General features: G+C 47.7%; 1 protein-coding gene across 5 annotated transcripts in view; it reads left to right on the top strand.

Annotated features, from left to right (window-relative positions):
* ikbkb (inhibitor of nuclear factor kappa B kinase subunit beta) overlaps positions 1-27,640 on the top strand; it is a 146,028-nt gene that overhangs the window by 66,675 nt on the left and 51,713 nt on the right. For all 5 annotated transcript variants that reach the window (XM_059967681.1, XM_059967690.1, XM_059967699.1 and 2 more), the window contains 4 exons: positions 8,733-8,827; positions 17,172-17,289; positions 18,628-18,697; positions 24,483-24,571. In XM_059967681.1, coding sequence (XP_059823664.1) covers positions 8,733-8,827; positions 17,172-17,289; positions 18,628-18,697; positions 24,483-24,571 — 372 coding nt within the window. The remainder of the gene's footprint in view (positions 1-8,732; positions 8,828-17,171; positions 17,290-18,627; positions 18,698-24,482; positions 24,572-27,640) is intronic.

Here is a 27,640-nt window from a genome sequence, read left to right as displayed (position 1 = left end):
ACCAGTAATTAATCATTTAAACAAGCAAGAATGCTTAATCAAGCAATAGAAACAAGATTACTGAAACGTTACTGAAATATTAAATACACAACAGAATGTTGTACACTTTGCTCACACATGACTGCACGGCCAAATACCCACACATTGTCACATTTGCACAGGTCACTGAGTAATCACATTGTTCCTGTACTTAATACTATGAAGACTGATGTGCCAAAAGCTGTCTTTACAACTCTATCTACCTGTGACACTGCTTTCGAGGAATTATGGATCTATATACCCAGATTGCTCCGTTCCACCCTCAGTGGCCTGCTGTTCAGCCTGGCTTTACCTCCCAAAGTGCAACACCTCACACTTTTCTGCATTAAATTCCATCTGCCATTTTTCCAGCCGGCCCAGACCCTTGCTATCGAACTAAACCCTCAATCTTGGCGGCGTCCACACATTTAATGATCCAGCTCACCGCATTATCATGCAAATAGTTGATATTGCATGACAAACAACAGTGGACCCAGCACCGATCCCTGTGGTACACCGCTTGTCACACCTGTACACCTGTCAGAGAGGCAACCATCTCTGACTTCTTCCGCAAAGTAGGTGTCAAGTCCAATTTACTACCTCATTCTGGATGCCAAGCGACTGAACATTCTTGACCAACCTCCCATGCAGAACCTTGTCAGAGGCCTTGCTGAAGTCCATGTGGGCTACATCCACTGCCTTTCCTTCAACTTTCTTGGTAACCTCCTCAAGAAAACTCTAAGATTGGTTGGTCACCAATCTACCACACACAAAGCCATATTGACTATCCCTAACCAGTCCATGTCTATCCAAATACTTATTTATCTGGTCACTTAGAAGATCTTCCAATAACTAACTCATTACATAACTCACTGGCTTGTAATTTCCCAGCTTATCCTTAAACAACGGAACAGAGCTTATCCCCAGTTCTCCGGTACCTCACCCATAGCTAAGGATTTTTAAAGTATTTCCGCTAGGGCCTCTGCAGTTCCTGCAATAGCTTCCCTCAATGTCCAAGGGAATACTTTGTCAGGAGCTGGGGTTTTATCCACCCTAATTTGGCTCAGGATAGCAAGCACCTCCTCCTGCTTGTGTGTAATCCTTGTATAGTATATCCTCAATGTTGTTTTGCCTCCCTGTCATAAAATTTGTTGTTTAGCAGCAGCAATACATAAAATATGCTATAAATTGTAAGAAAAGGTATATAATTTTTTATCTGTAATGCAAAAAAAGAGAGCAAAAATGTTGAGGAAGTGTTAAAGGACCATTGAGAAATTTGATGGCTGAGTGGATGCAAGATGGCGTCGGTGAACAGCAGTGAAGTTCTGCTCTCTAGGCAGGTATGGCACTTATAAATGGGCGAAGGTTCATCGCCATGGCCGGAAGCAGGCAGGAGGGGGGAGACTGCAAGCCGGGCTGAAATGCAGAGGGACGAGGCCCCTTTTACCCGGCAAACGTGCAGTCGCTGTAGAACCTCAGGGCAAGGTTGTTGTATCGGAGCGAAATGAGTGACTGTTTTGTACTATGTCTGAGAGATACATGGTTTTCCAGCAGCATGCCAGATAAAGCAGTCAGACCTGAGGTGTTCTCGATTTACTAAAGGGACGGAATTAAAGATTCAGAGAAGGCAAAAGGTGGAGGTATGTGACTTATGATGAAATCTTGCTGGTGCTCAGATGTGGCTTTTTGTCAAACTCGTGTTCCCCCACCCTTGAGCACCTAATGGTCAATTGACATTTGTTCTATTTACCTGGAGAGTTCTCCTCCATAGTTTACCTATCACCAGTGGCGGACTGTAATGAAGCGCTTGAGATGCTGTATGCTGCACTGCAGATCATGGTCTGGGGCTTCAACTGGACTTGTTTGAAGAAAACCCTGCCCAGTTACCATCAGCATATGATCTGTAGCACCAGAGATCCCAACACACTAAGATATCTCATAGGCAAAGTGCCATTTCTGGACTAAACTTGAGTCAACGAAGGATGCTTGAAGGTTGGGGCAGGGCTTGAATGTTATCACCTCTTACAAGGTGAAACCAAGTGACAAGGCTTCATTACCAGATGAGCTCAATGCCTTCTATGCTTGCTTTGACCATCAAAGCATGGAGGAACCATCACCAACTCCCCAGCCCTCGATGATCCTCTGATTTGAGTCTCTGAGGCCGACGTGTGAGCATGCTTCATTAGGGGGATCCCATGAGAAGCACTGGGCCCAGACAAGGTACCTGGCCAAGTACTAGAGGCCCGTGCTGATCAACTGGCTGGAGTGTTTACTGAGATCTTTAACAAGTCTGAATTACCAACCTGCTTCACGCGGGCTTTAGTTATACCGGTGCCTGAGAAGAATGTTGGAACCTGCCTCAGTGACTGTCGCCCATTGGCACTTACGTCCACAGTGATGGTGTGTTTTGAGAAGCTGGTGATGAAGCATTATCAACTCCTGCCTCAGCAACAACTTGGATCCACTCCAGTTTGCCTATTGGAGCCTCATGTCCACAGCAGATGCCATCTCATTGGCTCTTCACTCAACTCTGGAACATCTGGATGGTAAAGACGCATGCATTCGGATATTCTTTATTGACTACAGCTCAGCATTCGATACCATCATTCCCTCAAAACTGATCAATATGCTCTAAGTCCTTGGCGTCAATACTTCCTTGTGTAATTGGATCCTGGATTTCCTCACTTGCAGACCCCAGTCAGTTTGTATTGGCAGCACCATCTCCTCCACAGACTCCCTCAGCTCAGGTGCATCACATGGCTGTGTGCTTACCCCCTGCTCTATTCACTTCACGCCTACGACTGTGTGGCTAAGCACAGCTCCAATGCTATATTCAAGTTTGCTGATGACACCACTTTCATAGGCTGAATCAAAGGTTGTGATGAATCAGCATGTGGAAGGGAGATTAAAAATTTGTCTGAGTGATGACACAGCAGCAAGCTCTTAATTATTGCCAGCAAGATCAAGGAGTTGATCGTTGAGTTCAGGAGGAGGAACCCAGAGGTCCATGAGCCAGTCCTCATAGGAGGTGGAGAGGATCAGCAACTTTAAATTCCTTGGTGTTATTATTTTGGAGGACCTGTCCTGGGCCCAGTAAGTAAGTGCAATTATGAAGAAAGCATGGCTGTGTGAGAAATCACGAATTTTTTATGTGATTTCTCACACAGCCATGCTTTCTTCATAATTGGCTTATCCATTGGCTTATTCACCAAATTTGGTTTATGCTATTTTTCAGCTTAAGCCATTTCAAAAACAATTAATAGCTATTATATATAAATAGTTAATGAATGCACGTATGTTGCCTAATGGTAAGGTTAAACATACTTGGGAAATAGAACTTCAACATTCACTTTCAGATGATCAGTGGAGTAAAATTTATTATTTAGTTAATAATTCATCCATCTGCGCACATCACTCCCTAATTCAGTTTACGATAGTACACAGGGACCATATATCAAAAGATAAATTAACACACCTAATTTAATACAAGCCCCACCTGTGACAGATGCAACGCTGAGGTGGCTACTCTAACTCATATGTTTTGGTCCCGTGTAAAGTTAAATAACTTTTGAAGAGATATGTTTAGAATATTATCAAAAGTTATAGGTGCAGATTTACAACCCAATTCACTCATGACAATCTTTGGGATTATTCCAGAGGAAACAGGTCGAGTCCCTGCTTCCGCTCAAACATTGATAGCCTTTTCAACTTTACTGGCTAGGAGAGTTATCTTGTTATACTGGAAATATTCTAATCCACCTGCTGTTTTTAACTCCATTATGTCCTGTTTAAATTTAGAGAAAATTAGAAGCTGGACGTTTGACACATCTTTTAACTTTGAGCGAGTCTGGTGACCCTTTATTCAATATTTTCATATGATTAAATTTTTTTTCTCTTTTTTTAATTTTTTTTAAGGAAAATTTTTCCTGATCCGCGAAGGTTCGGAGATGACTTTATTTCTTTTTTTCTAATTTTATCCTCAAATGGACTTCCCAATCTTTCTTTCTCTTTTAGTTTAATGGGTTTTATTTTCTCTTTATTAATAAAATTTCCAGTTTTTTTTTCTTTACGATTTGTTAAGAGGAGTTGAGGTTTCTTGTTTATATGCTATTTGCAACAGCTTAACATTATATTTAATTGACCTTGACAGCATTTTTTTTGTTGTTTCTACATTTTTTGTACTATGTGTTTCCTAAAACTTCTCTGATTTGTATCTTTTCATCTGTTGGAAAATCAATAAATAAGATTGAAATGATAAGAAATGAGAAAGCACGGCTGCCTTAGGATTTGCTTAGATTCAGCATAACATCTCAAACCTTGACAAGCTTCTATAGATGTGCAGCGAAGAATGTATTGACTGGCTTTATCATGGCCTGGTATGAAACACCAATGCCTTTAAACGGAAAACCCTACAAGAAGTAGTGGATGTGGCCCAGTTCAACACTGGTAAAGCCCTTCCTGCCACTGAGCACATCTACATGAAATGCTATGGCAGGAAAGCAGCATCCATCATCAGGGACGCCCAGCACACAGGCCATGCTCTCTTCTCGCTGCTGCCATGAGGAAGAAGGCACAGGAGCCTCAGGACTCACTCCACCAGGATCAGGAACAGTTCTTACCCCTCAACCATCAGGCTCCTGAACAGGGGATCTTTACTTCACTTGCCCCATCATTGAAATGTTCCCACACCTATGGACTCACTTTCAAGGACTCTTCACCTCATGCGTTTAATATTTATTGCTTTTTTTTTGTATTTGCAGTTTGTTTTCTTTTGCACTCTGATTGAGTGACCAAATTGCTTCAGCCTTACATTGATTTTACTACATTTATTATTATGTTATGGATTTATTGAGTATCTGCAAGAAAATGAATCTCAGGATTGTATATGGTCACATATATGTCCTTTGGTAATAAATTTACTTTGACTCTGTTCCTAAACCTTTGAGTGTATGTCTTCAGGCTCCTGTACCTTGTTTTTGATGGTAGTAATGAGATGAGGACATGTACTGGATGATGTGGGACATTATGACGGATGTCACCTTCATGAGGCATTGACTTTAAAGATGTCCTTGATGGTTGGAAGGCTAGTGCCCATGATGGAGTAGGGTTAAGTTTGCAACCCTCTGTAGCTTCTTCCGATCCCATGCATTGGCCCGTCCGTACCAGAGGGTCGTGCAACCAGTCGGAATGGACTCCACAGTACATCTGTAGAAATTTATTGAAGTCTTTGTGACACACAAAAGCTCCTCAAACTCCTACTGAAATCTCACCACTGGTGTGCCCTCTTCTTTATTACTATGTTATTACACTCCTGTCCTGTTGAGTTCCTCCAGCATTTCAAACCATAGACCCAGTCCCTGGGTTAAAAAGTTGCCCGAAGGGTCCCCATTAAATCTCTCTTCCATCTTCTCTGCCCCTCCCCACTGAGGAGGGAAGGAGATGCAAACACAGACTGACTGTCTAAAAATATCAAAAGGAATTTGGAAGGAAAGCTGGAAACCCAGACTGAAAACAGTAAATGTGTTGAAATCGGTGAACTTGCTGCACCCTTTCAAAGGCTGTGGCTGAGTTTGGCTGCAGGTTGGAAGAGAAGGAGCGGGTGAGACAGACAAGCAGAAGACTGAAGCACAGGGCCAAGCAATGACCAGACCCCCCCAACCACCCTCCCTCCATCCTCAGGGCAGCCTGCTTAACGCAAGGATCGATTTCAGCTTTTGTATTCTTCCCTGCAGTCCAAATGAGTAATTTCAAAGACCTCATCCTTAGCACAAGTGTTCAGGGAAGAACTAATTCCAAGAAACTCTGAATCAGTTCACTATGTACTTAGGCTCACAGACGCCACCAGCCCTCCTTACAGGAAGATGCAACCTACAGCAGGGAAATGATCTTGTTCCCTTCCAGGCAGCGCACAGACAGCAGGGACAGAGTGCAGAGCTGTAACCAGAGAGGAAGGTGAGCAGGCAAGGGAGGGTTGTGATGCCCTGCTGATTTAAAAACACGCTCATCCAATCCCTGTTTGTTTATATAAAGGCGCACACACGCATGCTGCATGGTTAGCATAATGCTGTTACAGCACCAGTGGTTAGTGACCAGGGTCCAATTCCCGCCACTGTCTATCAGGAGCTTTCTGTGTTCTCCCCGTGCCAACGTGGATTTCCTCCGAGTGCTCCAGTTTTGTCCCACAATCCAAAGACGTTAGGGTCAGTGAGTTGTAGGCATGCTGTGTTGGTTCCGGAAGACCATGAGACACAAGAGTGCACTTAGGCCATTCGTGCCATCGAGTCTGCTCTGCCTTTCCGTTATGAATGTTTTACCCCATTCTCCTTCCTTCTTATGAGGGGTATAGACAGAGTAAATGCGAGTAGGCTCTTTCCACTTAGATTAGGAGAGATAAATTAGAGGGGACATGGCTTTAGGGTGAAAGGGGAAAGGCTTAGTGGGAACATTAGAGGGAACGTCTTCACTCAGAGTGGTGGGAGTGTAGAACGAGCTGCCATCTGACGTAAATGTGGACTCACTCAAGTTTTAAGAATAAATTGGATAGATACGTGGATGGGAGAGGTCTGGAGGGTTATGGACTGTGTGAAGGTCAATGGGACCAGCGGAATAAAGTTTCGGCACAGACTAGAAGGGCCGAATGGCCAGTTTTCAGTGCTGTAGTGTTCTGTGGTTCTAACCTTTGAGACCCTTATTAATCCAGAAGCTATCAGCCTCAGCTTTAAATATACCTAATGACTCAGCTTCCACAGCCATTTGTGCAATGAATTCCACGGTTTCACCATCCTCTGGCTAGAGAAATCCCTCCTCATCTCTTGTTCCGAATGGACGACCCTCTACTTTAAGGCTGCGCCTTTTGGTTCTAGACTCCCCCACTATAGGAAACATCTTTTCCACACCCACTTTATCTAGGCCACTCAATATTTGTCAGGTTTTGATGAGATTCCCCCCCCCCCCCACCAGGAGAAGCTGTCTGGATGTGTCCTGTCTCCTCTGAAGATATAGATTTCTACACTTGCTAATGTCTCTCCTGCACGGTATCTAACCTAGGGCCACTTAAAGCCTCTCATTCTTTAGAACCACAGAAGATTACAGCACAGGAACAGGCCTTTTGGCCCTTGGCTGTGCCAAACCATTTTTCTGCCCAGTCCCACTGACCTGTACCTGGCCCATATCCCTCCATACCCCTCTCATCCATGTAACTGTCCAAGTTTTTCTTAAATGTTAAAAGTGAGCCTGCATTTACCACTTCATCTGTCAGCTCATTCCACACTCCCACCACTCTCTGTGTGAAGAAGCCCCCCCCACATGTTCCCTTTAAACTTTTCCCTTTTCACCCTTAACCCATGTCCTCTGGTTTTTTTCTCCCCTAGCCTGAGTGGAAAAAGCCTGCTTGCATTCACTCTATCTATACCCATCACAATTTTATACACCTCTATCTAGTCTCCCCTCATTCTTCAACGCTCCAGGGAATAAAGTCCTAACCTATTCAACCTTTCTCTGTAACTCAGTTTCTCAAGTCCCGGCAACATCCTTGTAAACCTTCTCTGCACTCTTTCAACCTTATTAATATCCTTCCTGTAATTCAGTGACCAAAACAGCACACAATGCTCCAAATCCGGCCTCACCAATGCTTTATTCAACCTCACCATAACATTCCAACTCTTATACTCGAAGGGTTTCGGCCGAAACGTCGACAGTGCTTCTCCTTATAAATGCTGCCTGGTCTGCTGTGTTCCACCAGCATTTTGTGTGTGTTGTTTATACTCAATACTTTGATTTATAAAGGCCAATGTACCAAAAGCTCTCTTATCTACCTGTGATGCCACTTTTAGGGAATTTTGTATCTGTATTCCTAGATCCCTCTGTTCTACTGCACTCCTCAGTGTCCTACCATTTACCTTGTATGTTCTACCTTGGTTTGTCCTTCCAAAGTGCAATACCTCACACTTGTCTGTATTAAACTCCATCTGCCAATTTTCAGCCCAATTTTCCAGCTGGTCCAGATCCTTCTGCAAGCTTTGAAAACCTTCCTCACTGTCGACTACATCTCCAATCTTTGTATCACCAGCAAATTTGCTGATCCAATTCACCACATTATCATCCAGATCATTGATATAGATGACAAATAACAATGGACCCAGCACTGATCCCTGTGGCACAGGCCTCCACTCAGAGAAGCAATCCTCCACTACCACTCTCTGGTTTCTCCCATTGAGTCAATGTCTAACCTACAGATTAGCTTTATTGGTCTCATACATGTTGAAGTGTACAGTGAAAGGTGACCTTTCCGTCGATAGCCAGCAAAGCTGAGGATATGCTGGGGACAAGCTTCCGGAACCAACATGGCATGCCCACAACTCACGCGCCCCAACCCGTACGACCGTGGGATGTGGGGGGAAACCAGAGAACCACGCAGCCTCAGGATAAATGTACAAACTCCTTCAGGCAGTTGCGGGAATTGAACTCTGATCACTAGCATTGTAAAGCCAAATTCCAACTGCTATGCCCTTGCAGTCTTCCTCGTATTTTACCTTTGTCAGTGTGTCAAGACTTGCTGCGTTTCTCTGTCGTAAATTTTGAAGTGGGGCTGATTAACACACGCTGAGCGATCAGACACTTGACATCAAATAGCTGGCCGCCACTGTCTGCTCTTTAGTGGTCAGTTCGCCGGGCGCCTGTGCTGCGAGCGTTTATCGATGTCACTGTGGTTCCAGGAAACCGGGGAGCAGATTGCCATCAAGCAGTGTCGGCAGGAGCTGAGCGCCAGGAACCGAGAGCGCTGGTGCCTGGAGATCCAGATCATGAAACGGTGAGAACCTTGGACCAAAGGTGCCTGCAATGGTCGGGTGGAGGTCTGTGGCGAGGAGTGGGATAATGAGAGGGAGGGGTTCGAGGGTTGTGATGAGGAAGAGGAGGGTGCGAGGGGAGAATGGTAAGAATGTAGAGTGTAGAGATCTGCTGCGCATTACACAATGTTGTGCTGACCGTGTAACCTGCTCATAGCCCTCTATTTTTCCAAGCTCCATGTACCTATCTAAGAGTCTCTTAAAAGACCCTATTGTATCCGCCTCCACCACCGCCGCTGGCAGTGCATTCCACGCACCCACTACTCTCTGTGTGAAAAACTTACCCCTGACATCCTCTCGGTACCTATTTCCAAGCACCGTAAAACTATGCCCCTCGTGTTAGCCATTTCCGCCCTGGGAAAAATCCTTTGGCTATCCACACGATCAATGCCTCTCATCATCTTATACACCTCTATCAGGTCACCTCTCAACCTCCGTTGCTCCGAGGAGAAAAGGCCGAGTTCACTCAACCTATTCTCATAAGGCATGCCCCCCAATCCAGGCAACATCCTTGTAAATCTCCTCTGCACCCTTTCTATGGCTTCCACATCCTTCCTGTAGTGAGGTGACCAGAACTGAGCACAGAACTCCAAGTGGGGTCTGACCAGGGTCCTATATAGGTGTATGGGCAGGAGAGTGGTATGATAATGAGGGGTGTTGGGATGAGTGGGCAGGATGTTCATGGGGATACTGTGATGAGGGGGTGGTGAAGAGAGAGGGATGGGGTGTGGGATGTCGCAGAGATTGTGAGGGTTTGCTGTTGGCCGAGCTTGGTAAAGTAGGGATGGTCTGAAGGTAGGGCAGAAGTGGGGAGTGCTAGCTGGTAGCATCCTGGCAGTGGGCAGAAGGGCCTCAGCTTTGGGCTGGTGGGCTGGCCGGAGTCTTGGTAGGAAGTGAAATCTTGGATTTTGGTGGAGTCATGTTCACCTGAGGAACTCCATGTGTCTTGAGCGTCTCTGCACAAAGTTACTCACTGATTCCCGGGGTTGGGGGTTGTGGGGCTGCAGGAAGAGAGGGAGAGAATAAGAGAAAGTACATGTAGCCTGGATCAAGAAAGCCCACAGAGGAGGGAGATTGAAGAGATCGGCATTATTTGTGTGCGCAGTGAAGTGCATTGTTTTACATCAAATCAATTCAGTACGAATTGTAAATACAAGGAAATCTGCAGATGCTGGAAATTCAAGCAATACACACAAAATGCTGGTGGAACACAGCAGGCCAGGCAGCATCTATAGGAAGAAGCTCTGTCGACATTTCGGACCGAGACCCTTCGTCAGGACTAACTGAAAGGAAAGGTAGTAAGAGATTTGAAAATAGGAGGGGGAGGGGAAAATCTGAAATGATAGGAGAAGACCGGAGGGGGTGGGGTGAAGCTGAGAGCTGAAAAAGTGATTGGCAAAACGGATACAGAGCTGGAGAAGGGAAAGGATCATGGGATGGGAAGCCTAGGGAGAAAGAAAGGGGGAGTGGGGATCCCCAGAGGGAGATGGAGAACAGGCAGAGTGATGGGCAGAAAGAGAGAAAAAAAAGGGGAGGGGGAAAAAAAACTAATTATATCAGGGATGGGGTAAGAAGGGGAGGGAGGCATTAACGGAAGTTAGAGAGGTCAACGTTCATGCCATCAGGTTTGAGGCTACCCAGCCGGTGTTGTTCCTCCAACCTGAGTGTGGCTTCATCGTGACACAGGAGTAGAGGAGGCCATGGATAGACATATCAGAATGGGAATGGGACGTAGAATTAAAATGTGTGGCCACTGGGAGATCCTGCTTTCTCTGGCGGACAGAGCGTAGGTGTTCGGTAAGAATTGTGCTGAGTGTTGTCAACGTGGCATGTCCAAGGGAAAGGAAACGCAGAATTCTGTGTTACTCTGACAGAGGAAGTGCAAGCAAGGCTGGCAGTAAGTTACGAGAGGTAGACTGGGTGATTAAGAATCCCTTTGCATCAAATAGTTGGTCAGCCAAATCTAGCAGAGCTGGGACTTGGAGGTGAGGCTAGTTTTGGAGCTGATTACACCTACATCAAGCTGCTCACATCTTTTCAAATGGACTCGGGGCAAGGCGGTGGGAGGATGGGGGAAAAATTGGAATACCAACTCATAAAATGTGAAACAAAACCGAGAGGTTTGAATGTTGAGCTGAGAACTCCTAAGAGTTCCTCATATGGAGGGACATCTTTCCCTTTGCACAATGACCTCGTTGACTCGTATCTTTCGAAAATTTGCCTGACAATTCCACATTTTCCAGGAAGATGACAGGGAGCCCCTTGGGACTGTGTTTCTGTGGAAGCTCTTCTAGATTTTAACCACCGCTCCCCCCCGTCTGTTCCACCCCATGAAACTTACTCACCACCTCGCCTCTGCCCAGACTTGACTCCTCTTCACTCTCCCTCACCCCCCCCCACAGTCTCAAATCTGCTTCTCCCTCAACATCCACCTCCATTTCACTTCTGCCCCCTACCTCACTTCCACGGACTCCATCTGCCTCCTGCACTTTCCCCATGGCCTGGCCTGTCTTCCCTCTGTGCCTTCCCACCTCCCCCCAACTCCAGTGTATGCCCCTGGCCCACACACAGCCTGACAAAGACAGTCGATTTGAACGTCAGTGCAGAAATATCCCCTCCCTGGGCGATTCTACATTCAGGAGATACAATTCAAAGGCTTTTGACCAGTTGCCAACGCTGGAAGCTTGCTAACTGCTGGCTCCCCTTGTCTTGTGCTGTGCCATATCAATTATCCCTGGCAGCCTTTCTCTGAAATAACTAAGTGTTCTTAAGGCTGCGTCCTGTTTATACCAGGCTGTTATTAATTCAGGACATATTAATTTAAATTCATTTTATTTTAGAGATTCAGTGCGCGACAGGCCTTTCCGGACTGTCGAACTGTACCGCCCAGCAGTCCACCAATTTTAACCCTACCTAATCAATGCACAATTTAGAATTTATCAATTAACCTATTAACAGTTAAACTTTGGACTGTGGGAGGAAACCGGAGCATCCGGAGGAAACGGACAGGCACATGGGAATAATGCACAAACTTTTCTTACAGAGAGCACCGGAGTTGAACTCTGACCTCTGCTGCAGACTGTAATCCAGTAGATTGTTATGCTGTGGTGAATATTATTGAACCGTGAGCCACAGATGCAGGAGAGCTGCCTAGCACCTTGGTGCCTCTCTCTACACGTGTGTTCACACGTACGCCTGCAACATTGGAGGTGCACAGCGAACACAATTCTAGTCCAGCGGCGGCGTGCTCAGTCGCAGCGGCTTCTACGTGGTCAACCAAAGGTGGTCATGTCTTTTGTAAAGGTCTTTTGCACAATTGCAACACCCTGCTGGGCATTAAGAAGTTAAAAGTACGGCAGGTCTACTTCATCGGCGAGATGCCTGTTGGCGGGGAAGCTGAAAGAGCTGGACCTGGTGAGGACCGTGCCGCTGGCTGCGACAGAGGGGCGTCGGGGGAGTTGGCGCGCCGAGGCGGATGAAGCCGTACAGCAGGTGATCTTCTTAGTCGCCTTTCTTGCGATCACTAGACCCTGGCGGACGTCATTAATGTGGAATGCTGCAAGCTCGATTCACCAACTTATTGGTAGACGGCGGGGGAGCTGTGTGGACTAGGCCTCGAGCTGCAGTGTCACCTATTTACAGGCACCCTCGGGAGAGAGGATGGAGTCATTGCGCTCCACTGGAGGCGATGTGGTGTCCAATTGGAGTCAGTGCTGCCTCCAGTGTTCAATTGACAGTATTGCGTCCTACTGCAGACTGTTGCAACATGCATGAACTCTGGGACTTGGACTATGTATTTTTCTCTGTAACTGTATCTTCTATGTGCTACATGTGCCTTGTACTGTGAGCGGCTGTTGCTACTGTGTTTTGCACCTTGGCCCCAGAGTAATGCTCTTTTGTTTGGCTGTATTCCTGGAAAGTTGAATGACAATTGAACCATGGCAGCATAGCAGCGAGTATAATGCTCTGCAGTGCCAGTGATCGTTGTTCTATTCTCCCCGTGACCGCGTGGGTTTGCTCCGGCAGCTCCAGTTTCCTCCCACGTTCCAAAGACGGTACGGGTTAGGGTTGGTAAGTTGTGTTGGCACTGGAAGCTTGGCTACACTCGCAGGCTGCCCCCAGCTCAACTCTGAACTGCGTTGGTCATTGATGCAAAACAACATATTGCTCTGTAAGTTTCGACATACATAGACAAATAAAGTTAATCTTTAACTTTTAAACCAGTGTTGTTCCTAATGAGAACATTATTGGAAGTCATTAAATCCCAAGTTTCCAAGTGGGAAGAGGGAAGTGGACAGTCATTGTTTCCAGACGAGACCCCTCATGTGGACTTCTATTTGAGTTCTGAAGACAGAATATAATATTAACGGTAAGACTCTCGGCAGTGTGGAGAATCTGCAAAGTCTTGGGGTCTGTGTCGATAGGACTCTCAAAGCTGCTGCGCAGGTTGACCGTTCTGTTAAGAAGGCGTATGGTGTGTTGGCCTTCATCAACCGTGGGATTGAGTTCAAGAGTCATGAGGTAATGTTACAGCTGTATAAGACCTCAGTTAGACCCCACTTTGGGTACTGTGTTCAGTTCTGGTCACCTCACTATAGGAAGGATGTGGATACTATAGAGAGAGTGCAGAGGAGATTTACAAGGATGTTGCCTTATGAGAACAGGTTGAATGAACTTGGCCTTTTCTCCTTGGAGCAACGGAGGATGAGAGGTGACCTGATAGAGGTGTACAAGATGATGAGGGGCATTGATCATGTGGATAGCCAGAGGCTTTTTCCCAGGGCTGAAATGGCAAACACGAGGGGGCATAGTTTTAAGATGCTTGGAAATAGGTACAAGGGGGATGTCAGGGGTAAGTTTTTCATACAGAGAGTGGTGGGTGTGTGGAATGCACTGCCAGAGGCAGATACAATAGGATCTTTTAAGAGACTCTAAGATAGGTACATGGAGCTTAGAAAAATAGAGGGCTATAGGGTAGGGAAATTCTAGGCAGTTTCTAGATGGTCAGCACAACATTGTGGGCCAGAGGGTCTGTAATGAGCTGTAGATGTCTGTGTTCTGTGATTCTGTGGATGAAGAGTCTTGGCCCAAAATGCTAGCTGTCCATTTCCCTCTACACGTGCTGCCTGACCTGCTGAGGCTGCTCCATCACTTTGAGTGTGTCTGTTGTTGCAAACATTTGAATAATGCAGCTGGTCCCAGAGAGCGATGGAGTATTAGATGGTACTGAAAACATTCAAGGATATAGGCGTTCGTGGACTTGTATTCATGGGTGTTTAGGGGCTATGATCATTCAGGACTTTTGAAAGATTATGGGGAGAAGCCAGGAGTATGGGGTTGAGGGGGTAAATAAACAGCCATGATCAAATAGCACAGCAGACTCGATGGGCTGAATGGCTTCTGGTCACTCACAGAGTTTTAAGCTGCGTAGTCAGAGAGTTGTTTGCACAGTGTGGCGTGAGGCAAAGTGCTGAGACATGAGGGATTGAAAGAGTGTTGAGAAAAAAGGTAGGTAAATGGATTTGTTGTTCTGCTGAACACCCATCGGATCTTTTAACATCGTAGCTGGGCCCTGTGGTCACACCACGTCCACTCCGCACATATGCACCTTATGTCAGCTTGTCTGTCAGTATTATTGTGCTAATATCCTATGTGCTGTATGTGATACGGTGCCTTTAAAAAGTATTCCCCTCCCCCAGAAGTTTTCATGTTTTATTGTTTTACAACGTTGAATCACGGTGGATTTAATTCGGCTTTTTTGTCACTGATTAACAGAAAAGACTCTTTCATGTCAAAGTAAAAACAAATTTCTACAAATTGATCTAAATTTAAACACAAAATAATTGATCGCATAAGTATTCACCCCCTCCAAGTCAGTATTTAGTCGATGCGCCTTTGGCAGCAATTACAGCCTTGAGTCTGTGTGGATCGGTCTCTATCAGCTTTGCACACCTGGACACTGCAATTTTTCCCCTTCCTTCTTTACAAAACTGCTCAAGCTCTGTCAGATTGCATAGGGATCGTGGGTGAACAGCCCTTTTCAAAGCCAGCCACAAATTGTATTGAGGTCTGGACGCTGACTTGGCTGCTCCAGGACATTAACTTTGTTGTTTTTTAGCCCATTCCTGTGTAGCTTTGGCTTTATGCTTGGGGTCATTTTCTTGCTAGAAAACAAATCTTCTCCCAAGTCACAGTTCTCTTGCAGACTGCATTGGGTTTTCCTCCAGGATTTCCCTGCATTTTGCTGCATTAATTTAACCCTCTACCTTCACAAGCCTTCCAGGGCCTGCTGCAGTGAAGCATCCCTACAGCATAAGGCAGCCACCCCCATGATTCACGATAGGGAAGGTGTGTTTTTGATGATGTGTCATGTTTGGCTGATGCCAAATACAGTTCAGTCCAATGGCCAAAAAGCTCAATTTTGGTTTCATCAGACCATACAACCTTCTTCCAGCTGACTTCAGAATCTCCCATATGCCTTCTGGCAAACTCTAGCTGAGATTTTGTGTAAATTTTTTTTTTCGACTGTGGCTTTCTCTTTGCCATTCTCCCATAAAGCTGCGACTGGCGAAACACCCAGGCAACAATTGTTGTATGTGCAGTCTCTCCCATCTGTCACTGAAGCTTGTATCTCCTCCAGAGTCGTCATGGGTCTGTTGGTGGCCTCACTCACTAGTCCCCTTCTTGCACGGTCACTCAGTTTTTGAGGACGGCCTGGTCTTGGCAGATTTACAACTGTGCCATATTCTTTCCATTTCTTGACGATTGACTTAACTGTACTCCAAGGGATATTCAGTGACTTGGAAATTTTCTTGTATCCATCTCCTTACTCTTGCTTTTCAATAATCTTTTTGCAGAGTTGCTTGGAGTGTTCTTTTGTCTTCATGGTGTAGTTTTTGCCAGGATACTGACTCACCAGTAGTTGGACCTTCCAGATACAGGTGTATGTTTACTACAACCAATGAAACACCTTGACTACACACAGGTGATCATTTAACTAATTATATGACTGTTAAAACCAATTGGCTGCACCAGTGATGATTTGGTGTGTCTTATTAAAGGGGTTGAATACTTAGGCACTTATTTTATGTTTTATATTTGTCATTAGTTTAGATCACTTTGAAGAGATCTGTTTTCACTTTGACACAGAAGAAATCTGTTGATTAGTGTCAAAAAAGGCCAAATTAAATCCATTTCCAAGGGAGGTGTGTACTTTTATAGGCACTGTAAGTGTACTACTGTGTTTGCCCCTTGGTCCTCGATAAACATCGTTGTGTTTGGCTGTATAGGAGCTTACGGCTGACTGACTATAAACCTGAACTTAAACTTAGCAGCATTCAAGAGCGCCCTCTGCAGGCTGTGTCCTTCGAGAAACGCACAACATGCTGGAGGAACTCAGCAGGCCAGGCAGCATCTATGGAAAGGAGTAAACAGTTGGCGTTTTGGGCTGAGACCCCTCATCAGGAGTTGACTCATTCTGCTCCGGCTCTGGGCAGTCAGTATTGAGAGCCGCTAATTGACTTTCCCAGTGCTGGGTCATGAACTGAACAGATTGAACTGGGTCTCCGGATTATTGTTTTGCTGAGTCAGTACCGCTTCCTGTAAACTGCTCGTCCTCTACCACCTTTCCAAGTGGTTATTCACGCCTGCAGCTCTTGGCCTAAGTCTCCCCTCCAGTGTTTGCTAGTGGTCCTTGGTTCAGGGAGCCAAGAGAATGAGAGGCATCTAGATAGAGGTGTACAAGATGATAGAGGCATAGACTGAGCGGACGGCCAGAGACTTTTCTGGGTGGAAATGACTAATACAAGAGGGCATAATATTACAATGATTGGAGGCAGACATTAGTGGGGGAGGGAGGAGGATGTCAGAGGTAGGTTTTTACAAGGAGAGGGATAAGTGTGTGGAGCGCCTTGCCAGGGCTGATGATAGACATTGAAGAAAAGCGCATAAGTGACAGAAAAATGGAGTGTTGTGTAGGAAGGAGGTGTTATATTGGCACAACATTCTGGACTGGAAGGCCTGTGTTGTACTGTGTCCTCTGGTTGTTCTCCCACCCACCATGTAGAACAATGTCAAACAATCAAACTTCTCATTATTTTGAAAACTCCGACTTTCTCCATTCTAAGCAGCCCACTCCTGACTTTTCAACTGTACCCTTGCGCAAATGAAATTCCTAATCTTGGGAACCTTCTGGACCATCTCACTGGTGTTCCCGTCTGCTCAGAGGCATGGAGACTGGTTTTCTGTTCCCAACCTGATCCACTTTGCCGAGCTCTTTGCTCATTTTCCCATGTTTCTTTCGTGCAGGTTAAACCACCCAAATGTGGTGGCCGCGCGGGATGTTCCTGAGGGAATGCAGAAACTCTCCCTCAATGACCTGCCCCTGCTGGGAATGGAATACTGTGAAGGAGGTGACCTCCGTAAGGTGAGGACTTGCGGTGCTGGACAACCACGACAGCTAGTCAGTCTCCTGTGCTTGCCCCTCTCTTGCTCTCACCCACTCAATCCCTCGATTCCCAACCCCTGCTTCTCATAATCTCACTGTTGTCCGCCTTCACATTCTCCTGGCCTTCTCTCTCCAGTTCTCTCTTCCCTTCCCCTTCTTTCCACGTCACCCCCACCAAAATCCCTTCTTGACCACCCTTATTCTCCTTAAGTTCCCTCTTCCCTGTTCCCCCACCCACCCTGTTGTCTTCCCCTTCTCATTCTCTCTCTCCTTCTGTCTGTTGTCCCTCTGTCTCTCCCCAACCTTCCCAGCTGCCTGTGTCTCCCTCTCCCTCTCCGTCCCCCTCCCCACCCTTCTGTCCATTCTTCCCCTCCATCCATTGCTCTTTCTTTCCCTCCTCTCTCTCCCCTTACCTCTCTCTCCCTCTCTTCCTGCTCCCTATTGACTCCCCTCCCACACTCTCTATATGCCCTCTTCCCCTTTCCCTCTCTCCCTCTCTTTTCACCTCTTCCCTCTCTGACTGTTCCCATCCCCCCTCTCTCCCCCTCTGCCATCTCCCCCCTCCCCATGTCTCTCTCTCTCTCTCTCCTCTCTCCCCCCTTCATTCCCTCTCTTCCTGCTCCATCTTGGCCACCCACCCCCTCTATATGCCCTCTTCCCCCTTCCCTCTCTCCCCTCCCCGTTTTTCTCTCTCTCTTTCTCCCACTCTCAGTCTCTGTGTTGCACACCAATGGCTCTGCTGCAGAGAGAGTGAAGAACACTTAGTTCTTTGGCAGGCACGTAACTGAGAAGGTGGGTTGTCTTGCCTCTTGAGGCAGCCTAACAAAGCCATTGGAGTTCCCTTTCTCGAGCACGGTGGAAGTCCAGATAATGGAATAACCCCGGCAGGGAATGTTATGTGGGCCGCTGCTGGAGGTGAGTCAGGTTGCGAGTGACGTTCGGACACTGCCCAGGAGGTGGAAAATGAGTGGGTTTCAGATCCGATGCAAGGGTATGATGCTGCCGCTGATGGACGGTGTAGCTTGCGTAGAGACTCCTTTGTTGCAGTAACATGTTAGTCATGACTCCCTGATAAGCGGCTAAGTCAAATGTTCTTGGCCCCGTCCCTGGGCAAGTGTTTTGTTAAGAGACTTTGATGTGTGTAACTTAGATAATTTGGAATATTTTCTGTGAATCCCCAGCTGGGTCGGTGTGATGTTAAGCCCTGCCAGCATTTTAAGCCGCATTCTGACCCAGAGGCAGCTAGCTACCTCACCGACTCTGCTTACGTAGTCCAGTGCCCACATTTTAACGTTGCTCCTTCTGCTGTGGTTCTAGTTCCTGAACAAGTTTGAAAACTGCTGTGGCATGCGGGAGATGCCAATCCTCACCCTGCTCACTGACATCGGTAAGTGCCAGCTGTACCCAAGTACCAGGCTCACCAGTGGCCGGGCAGCGTCCAAACAATTGGGCATACTGTATAGCACCAGCAATTGGAGTTCGATTCCTGCCGCCATCTGTACGTAGTGTGTGCATTCTCCCTCTGATGCATGGGTTTCCTCTGGGTGTTCCAGTTTCCCCCCACGTTCCATGACATGTGGGGTGGGGTTAGTAAGTTCTGGGCGTGCTGCGTTCACGCCAGAAGTATAGTGTCACTTGAGAACCTCCCTCCAGCACATCTTCAATGAGCTGATGTACATGTAACAAATAAAGCCCTTCACCTCCTCCACCTATTATCTCCCAGTTTCTTACTTCATCCACCTCCCCCCCCCCCCCTTCCTTTCCAGTTCTGATGAAAGGCCTTGGCCTGAAGTGTTGACTGCTTAATCCCCTCCAAAGATCCTGCCTGGTCTGCTGAGTCCCTTCAGCATTTTCTGTGTGTTTTCTCAAGGTTTCCAGCATCTTGTGTTTGTGACCTAATCTTAATCTGATATATATAAAAAAAAGGATGCACAGTCCACAGAGATTGAAAACCGTGTCCACGAGGGTCAGTCTGCGATAACGGGCAGGTCACTGAGATGCTTAAAGAGGGATGTGTTTGGCCTCTATAAACTTCCTGTCCACATACCTATCCGAATGCCTCTTAAATGATGCACTTTTACCCTCCCCGATCTCTTCCTCTAGCAGCATAACAGATACTCTCTACCCTGTGGAAACGATTCACCTCTCAGATCCCTTCTAGATCTCTCTCTTGTAGCTTTGGAGTGCCCTGGCCTGGGGTAACGACAATGACTCAGCACTTTAATCATACCCCTCATGGTTTTACTAACTTGTGAGCGAGGCCTCCAGCAGTCATGTTGCGTCCTGGCTGTCTAGATAGGCAAGCCTGGGCAGCACGATATGGAGAACAAGCTCCCCTTCTCCTTCTAGTCTGTGCTGAGCCATTCACCTGCTTAGTCCTATTGACCACAGCCCTCCATACCCCTCTGATCCATGGACCCATCCAATTTCTCTTAAATGTTGAAATTGACTTCCACGACTTGCGCTGGCAGCTTATTCCGTACCTTCTGAGTGAAGAAGGTCCCCTCCCCCCGCCCCATGTTCCTCTTAAACATTTCACCTTTTACCCTTAACCCATGACCTTTCGTTATAGTCTCGCCCAACCTCAGTGGAAAAAAGCCACCCTTCATAATTTTGCCTATGTCTATCAAATCTCCCTTTAATCTTCTATGTTCTAGGAAGTAAACCTATCCAACCTTTCCCTATGACTCGGGTCCTCCTGGGACAGCAAAATCCTTGTAAATTTTCTCTGCCATGCTTTCAATATTATTTGCAGTAGGTAGCTGACTAAAACTGGACACAATACTCCAAATTGGGTCTCAACAATATCTAATACAATTTCAACATAACATCCCAACTCTTGTACTCAGTACATTGATTTATGGAGGCCAATGTGCCAAAAGCTTTCTTTATGACTCTATCTACCCGCGAGATCACTTTCAAGGAATTATAAACCTGTATTCCCAGATCCCTCTGTTCTGCCACTCACTGTGTAAGCCCTCCCAAAATGCAACAGCTTACACTTATCTGCATTAAATTCCATTTCCAGCTGGTTCTGATCCCACTGGAAGCTTTGATAGTGTTCCTTGCTGTGCACCAAACATACCACCAGTCTTCGTGTCATCTGCAAATTTGCTGATCCAGTTTATCCCGTTATCATCCAGGTAGTTGATGTAGACGTCAAACAACAGACAAGTTGAGTGTGTGTCTTCAGGTTCCTGTACCTCCTCCCCATTGGAAGTAATTTTCATTACAGATGAATTCCTCGGGGAATATACAATGCCTAACTGAGTGCTGGTGGGGAGACCATAACACATAGGAGCAGAATTAAACTATTTGACCCATCAAGTCTTTGCTTTGATCAAGAACCTATCAACCTTTCCTTAAATATACCCAATGACTTGGCCTCCACAGCCATCTGTGGAATGGATTCCAACGGTTCACCACCCTCTGGCTAAGAAATTCTTCCTCATCTCTGTTCCAAAGAAACGTTCTTCTATTCTGAGGCCATGCCCTCTGGTCCTAGACTCTCTCACTATACCACGTCCACTCTATCGAGGCCTTTCAATATTCAGTAGGTTTGAATGAGAATTTTTCATCTTTTCCCCCCCCCCCCATTCCTCTAAACTCTAGCAGATACAGGCCCTTAAGCCAGAGGTTGCTAGGTTCTTGATTAGTAAGGGTGTCAAAGGTTACGGGAGAAAGCAGGAGAGTGGGGTTGAGAGGGATTGTAAATCAGCCTTGCTGGAATGACAGAGCAGACTCAATGGACCGAGTGGCCTAAATCTAACCCTCTGTCTTATGGTCAGGGTTATCAAGTGCCCCCTCACATGTTAACCCTTTCATTCCTGGGATTGTTCCAGTAAGCCTCCTCTGGACCCTCTCCAATGAGTCACAGAAATGGGTGCCAAAGGTGACACATGAGACTGCAGATGCTGGAATCTGGAGCAACAACCAATTTAGAAATACAGAAAACCTACAGCACGATACAGCCCTTCGGCCCATCAAGTTGTGCTGAACATGTCCCTACCTTTGAAATTACTAGGCTTACCTATAGCCCTCTATTTTACTAAGCTCCATGTACCTATCTAAAAGCCTCTTAAAAGACCCTATCGTATCCGCCTCCACCACCGTTGCTGGCGGCCCATTCCATGCACTCACCACTCTCTTGAGTAAAAAACTTACCCCTGACATCTCCTCTGTACCTACTCCCCAGCACCTTAAACCTGTGTCCTCTTGTGGCAGCTATTTCAGCCCTGGGAAAAAGCCTCTGACTATCCACACGGCCAACGCTTCTCATCATCTTATACATCTCTATCAGGTCACCTCTCATCCTCTGTCACTCTGAGGAGAAAAGGCTAAGTTCACTCAACCAATCCTCATAAGGCATGCTCCCCAATCCAGGCAACATCCTCGTAAATCTCCTCTGCACCCTTTCTATGGCTTCCACATCCTTCCTGTAGTGAGGTGACCAGAACTGAGCACAGTAATCCAAGTGGGGTCTGACCAGGGTCCTATATAGCTGCAACATTACTTCTCGGCTCTTAAATTCAATTCCACGATTGATGAAGGCCAATGTACTGTATGCCTTCTTAACCACAGGTTCAACCTGCACAGCTGCTTTGAGTGTCCTATGGACTCGGACCCCAAGATCCCTCTGATGTTCCACGCTACCAGGAGTTTTACCACTAACGCTATATGCTGCCATTTACTGAATTTACTGGAGGAACTCAGTGGATTGAGAAGCCACGAGGAAATCTGCAGATGCTGGAAATTCAAACAACAATACGCATTTTGTGTGTGTTGTTGTGGTTTGAGTAGCCGAAGGTTTTGCCCCGAAACGTCGGTTGTCTAGCCTGCTGAGTTCCTCCAGAACTTTGTGTGTGCTGCTTGGATTTCCAGCATCCGTGAGTGGGGGGGGGGGTAATGAATTATCTAATAGAAGTCATTTTTTAAGTGCACCTACAAATGCACACGCATGCATGCCCACGCTGTTTAATTCACGCACACAGGCACGTACTCCCCATCCTTTCCCCTGCCCCCTCTAACGGTCTTCGTCTCCTCCGCGTCAGTTCGCCAGTGTAATCTATCAAACTGTGGTCACCTTCCTGGAGCTGGCCCTGCCAAGCAGATCGACACAGCCCTGTCCTCCTGATACAGGTTTAGTCCGTTAAATTAACTTCCGCTGAGTCACATCAATCAGTCACCATCCGACCCGTGTGTCACAGATTTTACGTGATCATGGGTTGGGGGTGGTGGGGGCTCGTTATTAATGAGAGGAAACAGATTGTATCTGTTGTCTCATTTCCTCCTTCCGTTTTGGTGTATTGGTGATTAACAAGTTTGAAGAACAGCTCACTGACAAATCCCCTTGTTGTAGATCGTCAGGCTGGTACCTAATCCTGTACTGGATGGAACTTCCTCTGCCCCATGTTACACATTGTCACAGCCTCACCAATTTATATTTGGCTTCGATTATCAGCGAAGCTCAGTTTGTAAAGCCTATCGTTTCCTGCACCACTCACCTATCTCCTCTCTGCTGGGTTTCAATCCAGCCTTCACATCATGGCCGGATACGGTCTCCAAGGCTGCCTGCAGCTAGACCACGTCAAAGAGTCAAAGCCCGGTTTTATTGCCGTGCCTTGAAACTTGCAGTGGCATCACAGTCACAGATTTACAACATTCACAAGAAAAACATAAACACAATTTTTACAAGAAAGGGCAGAATTAAAACAAAGTATGGCCTGCTGTCGCGATCACAGTGTTGCCATACTGAGGTAGCGATTAAGATGATGAGAGTTCTTGGCCCGAAACGTCGACTGTTTATTTCCCTCCGTAGATGCTGCCTGACCTGCTGAGTTCTAAATTTTTTTTGTGTTTGTTGCTCTGGATTTCCAGCATCTGCAGAATCTCTTGTGTTTGTGTCAGTGATTAAGGTAGTTCAAGAGGTAAGCCACAGGTGGTGAATCTGTGGAATTTGTTCCCACAGACAATTGTGGAGGTCAAGTCACTGGGTATATTTAAAGCGGAGGTTGATAGGTTCTCAATTAGTAAGAGTGTCAAAGGTTACGGGGAGAAAGCAAGAGAATGAGGTTGAGAGGGAAAATAAATAAGCCACGATGGAATGGTGGGGTAGACTGGATGGGCCAAAAGGCCTAAATCTGCTCCTATGTCTTATAGCGTAATAGTTGAACGGAAGAAGCTGTTCTTGAACCTGGTAGTGTGAGACTCAGATGCTGGAGATCTAGGTACTCACCCTGAATCGTAAATTGTTTTTCGACTCCATAGATGCTGCCTGACATGCTGAGGTCCTCCAGCATTTTGTGTGTATTACTGGTTGGTTGGGACTTCAGGCTTCCGAATCCTGCTCGGTGTAGCTGCGAGAAGGTGGCATGGCCTGGGTAATGGGGATATTTGATGACGGAACGTTTTCTTCTTGAGCAGAGCCTCCCGTAGATGTAGCAAGACAGTAAGGACAGGGTACTGGACTCTTCCTCAGCACTAACACCCAATAAGATCATGACCCCATGTTGAACCACCAAAAGCATCGTTTTCTGATCCATCCTGGGTTGGTTTGCCCACTGCACTGCGAGTTACAGCAAGAAACGGCATAGGGTTGTGGACGTAGCTCAGCACAGTATTGAAGCTAGCCTTCCCCTCCATACACATCTTGTTGCTTCAGTAAAACAGCCAGCATGATCAAAGGTCCCACCCATTCCAGAGATCTTCTCTTCTCCGCAGAAGATACAAAAGCGTGAAATAATGCACCAGCAGGCTCAAGGACAGCTTCTGTCACACTGTTACTGAGTGGTTCCTTCGTACAATAAGGTGAACTCTTGCTCGTTATGACATTTTGACCAAGTGTCTCTCCACACTCCATACCCTTGTATATCTAGAATCTACTTCAGCCCCTTTTCAATCAGCCACCAGCCAGTTACTTACTTCAACCCACCCCACTTTCCCCTTTGGCCTGTCACCTGCCAGTTTGTATTCCTTCTTTGTATACTCCCACCCCCTCCCCGCCTAAAACGTCGACTGCCTGTGTCCGTGGCCTTGTGCTTTGCGTATCTGGATGGACTGGGGAAGGAGATGGTTGGGTCTCTGCAACGCTGCGTGAGGGGCTCTCGGGGGGAAGGTACCTGTGGCCCAGGGAGCAGCTGTACTGATCGTTGGCGTCCCTGTGTGTGTTCCAGCTTCCGCCCTCCGATATCTGCATGAGAACAGGATCATTCACCGAGACCTGAAACCAGAGAACATTGTGCTGCAGCAGGGGGAACAGCGCGTGAGTATGCTACCGGGCCAGTGCCGCTGCTGCACTGGGCGAACATCGTTTATCGGCGGCTGTTCTGACTCTGATCATTGGTGCTTGCGGTTTTATGAGACGGTTGCCAGACCTGCCCCACCGGCCAACAGGAGTTTGGCTGGTCTAATCTTAGATGCACACCTAAATCCTCTGAAAGCCTGAAACTTGATTTCAGCCCTGTTTAAGGTCACTGATTCTGCCAACACAATCTCTGGGGTGGAGAACTCACTCTGAGAGTATAACTTGCTTCCTAGTCACAGTCCCGCAGCATGGAAACAAGGCTGTTCAGCCCATCTTGTCTGTGCTGACTGTAATGCCCAGCAACAAGTCCCATCTGCCCATGTTTTATCACAAACCACATTTGTATGGCTCAGCACAGCTCAAACACACCTGTAAATTTGCTGCCTTCACAACTATTGGTGGCAGAATTTCAGAGGAGGCGTACGGGAGTGAGATCGGTCAGCTGGGTGAGTGGTGTGGCGGCAACAACCTTGTACTCAACGTCGGCAAGACCAAGGAATTGATAGTGGATTTCAGGAAGAAGTTGACGGGTCAGCAATGGGAAGAGTGACCAGTTTCAAGTGTCTTGGTGTCAACATCTCTGAGGGTCCATCTTGTGCCCAACATAAAGAAGGCGCGAGCGACAGTAGCTATATTTCATTGGGAGTTTTTGGAGAATTGGTATATTGTAGCGGTGTGCTACACGCAGCGCTGAAATAACGATGCGTAGTCGGTGAGCTGCAGTTGCAAAAGAGGTTTATTCAAACTTCGCAGCTTCGCTTTAAAGCCTTCCTGATCCCGCCCTCCCTGGGCGAGAATGCGTATTCACAGTCCCGTCCCGCACGCGGGCTTTTCCCCTTGCTGGTGAAGCAGGCCTGGCGCCCTCTTTGGGACCGGCCTCTATGCCGGCGCGCGCCGCTTTGTGAGCCGGTTCGAGCTCGCTGGGAAGTGGGTCGCCACATAACCCCCCCCCCCCCCCCAAAGAACCGGCAATACACCCCCCAATGTCCACAGTCTGGGTCGGACTCTGTTAGGGAGGTCTGCCTCTGCGCCGCAGTGCCTGAATCTCGACCGGCTGCGCCAAGTCCACATGGGCCGGTTTGAGTCGGTCCACTGTGTTAACCTCCTCTTTCCCCCCAATGTCCAGCACAAATGTGGACCCGTTGTTTCTGATCATCGTAAATGGCCCCTCGTAGGGCCGCTGTAGCAGTGCCCGATGTTCGCCCCCATCGTACAAAAACGAACTTACAGTTCTGCAGGTCTTTGGGTCTGCAGGTCGGGTTCTGCCCATGCTGCGAAGTGGGTATGGGGGCCAGGTTACCGAGCCTTTCGCGTAGTCTGCCCAGGACTGCTGCGGGTTCTTCCTCTTGCCCCCTTGGGACTGGTATGAACTCTCCTAGGATGACCAGGGGTGCGCCGTACACCAGCTCGGCCGACGAGGAGTGCAGATCCTTTTTGGGCGCCGTGCGGATTCCGAGCAGGACCCGGGGAAGCTCGTCCACCCAGTTAGGCCCTTTGAGGCAGGCCATGACAGCCGACTTCAGGTGACGGTGGAAACGCTCCACTAGCCCGTTCGACTGTGGGTGGTAGGCAGTTGTGTGGTGCAACTGTGTCCCCAAAAGACTGGCCATAGCTGACCACAGGCCGGAGGTGAACTGGGCGCCTCTGTCGGAGGTAATGTGGGCCGGTACACCAAAGCGAGATACCCAGGTTGCAATCAGTGCCCGGGCGCAAGATTCGGAAGTGGTGTTGGTGAGCGGGACCGCCTCTGGCCATCTTGTGAACCGGTCCACGATAGTCAGGAGGTGCCGCCCTCCTTGCGACACTGGCAGGGGGCTCACGATATCCACATGAATGTGGTCGAAACGCCGGCAGGTGGGGTGGAACTGCTGCGGCGTGGCTTTGGTGTGTCGCTGCACCTTGGCCGTCTGGCAGTGCATGCACGTTCTGGCCCATGCACTGACCTGCTTGCGGAGTCCGTGCCAAACGAACCTGTTGGCTACCATCCAGACGGTTGACCTGATGGAGGGGTGCGCTAAGTTGTGAATGGAGTTGAAAACGCGCCACCGCCAGGATGCCAGAACAACGGGGCGGGGCTGGCCGGTGGTGACGTCACAGAGTAGGGTCCTCTCACCTGGGCCTACGGGGAGGTCCTGCAGCTGCAAACCGGAGACTGCAGTTCTGTAACTATGGATCTCCTCGTCTGCCTGCTGCGCCTCTGCCAGCGCTTTATAGTCAACCCCCTGGGACAGGGCTTGGATGTTAGGGCAGGAGAGTGCGTCCACCACGACATTGTCCTTTCTCGAGACATGCCGGACATCCATCGTGTATTCGGAGATGTAGGACAGATGTCGCTACTGGCAGGATGACCAGGGGTCAGATGCTTTCGTGAATGCAAAGGTAAGAGGTTTGTGGTCCCTGAACGCGATGAAGGGCCTACCTTTTAGGAAGTACCTGAAATGCCGGATTGCCAGGTATAGCGCCAACAGTTCCTGGTTGAAAGCACTGTATTTGAGCTCGGGTGGTCGTAGGTGTTTGCTGAAAAATGCCAGGGGTTGCCAGCAACCCTGGATGAGTTGCTCCAGCACTCCACCTACTGCCGTGTTAGATGTGTCCACTGTGAGGGCGGTAGGGACGTCCATTCTTTTTTTTATTACAAGGGATGTCCATTCTGGGGTGCACTAGCATCGCGGCGTTCACCAAGGCTTCTTTCGTTTTAATGAAAGCACCGGCGGACTCCTCGTCCCAGGTAATGTCCTTGCCCTTACCCGACATCAGGGCAAACAGGAGGCACATGATTTGGGCAGCTGAAGGGAGGAAGTGGTGGTAGAAATTCACCATACCCACGAATTCCGGAAGGCCTTTGATTGTGTTGGGTCGGGGGAAATGGCGGACTGTGTCTACCTTGGTGGGCAGAGGGGTTGCCCCGTCTTTAGTAATCCTGTGGCCCAGGAAGTCGATGGTGTCGAGCCTGAACTGGCGTTTTGCTGGGTTGATTGACCGTATTCACTCAGTCGGGCGTAGGGTTAACGGAGGTAGGACAGATGC

This window comes from Hypanus sabinus, chromosome 1 (genome assembly GCF_030144855.1).
Source record: "Hypanus sabinus isolate sHypSab1 chromosome 1, sHypSab1.hap1, whole genome shotgun sequence".
Taxonomy (NCBI): domain Eukaryota; kingdom Metazoa; phylum Chordata; class Chondrichthyes; order Myliobatiformes; family Dasyatidae; genus Hypanus; species Hypanus sabinus.
This window is presented reverse-complemented; position numbering and strand designations above follow the sequence as displayed.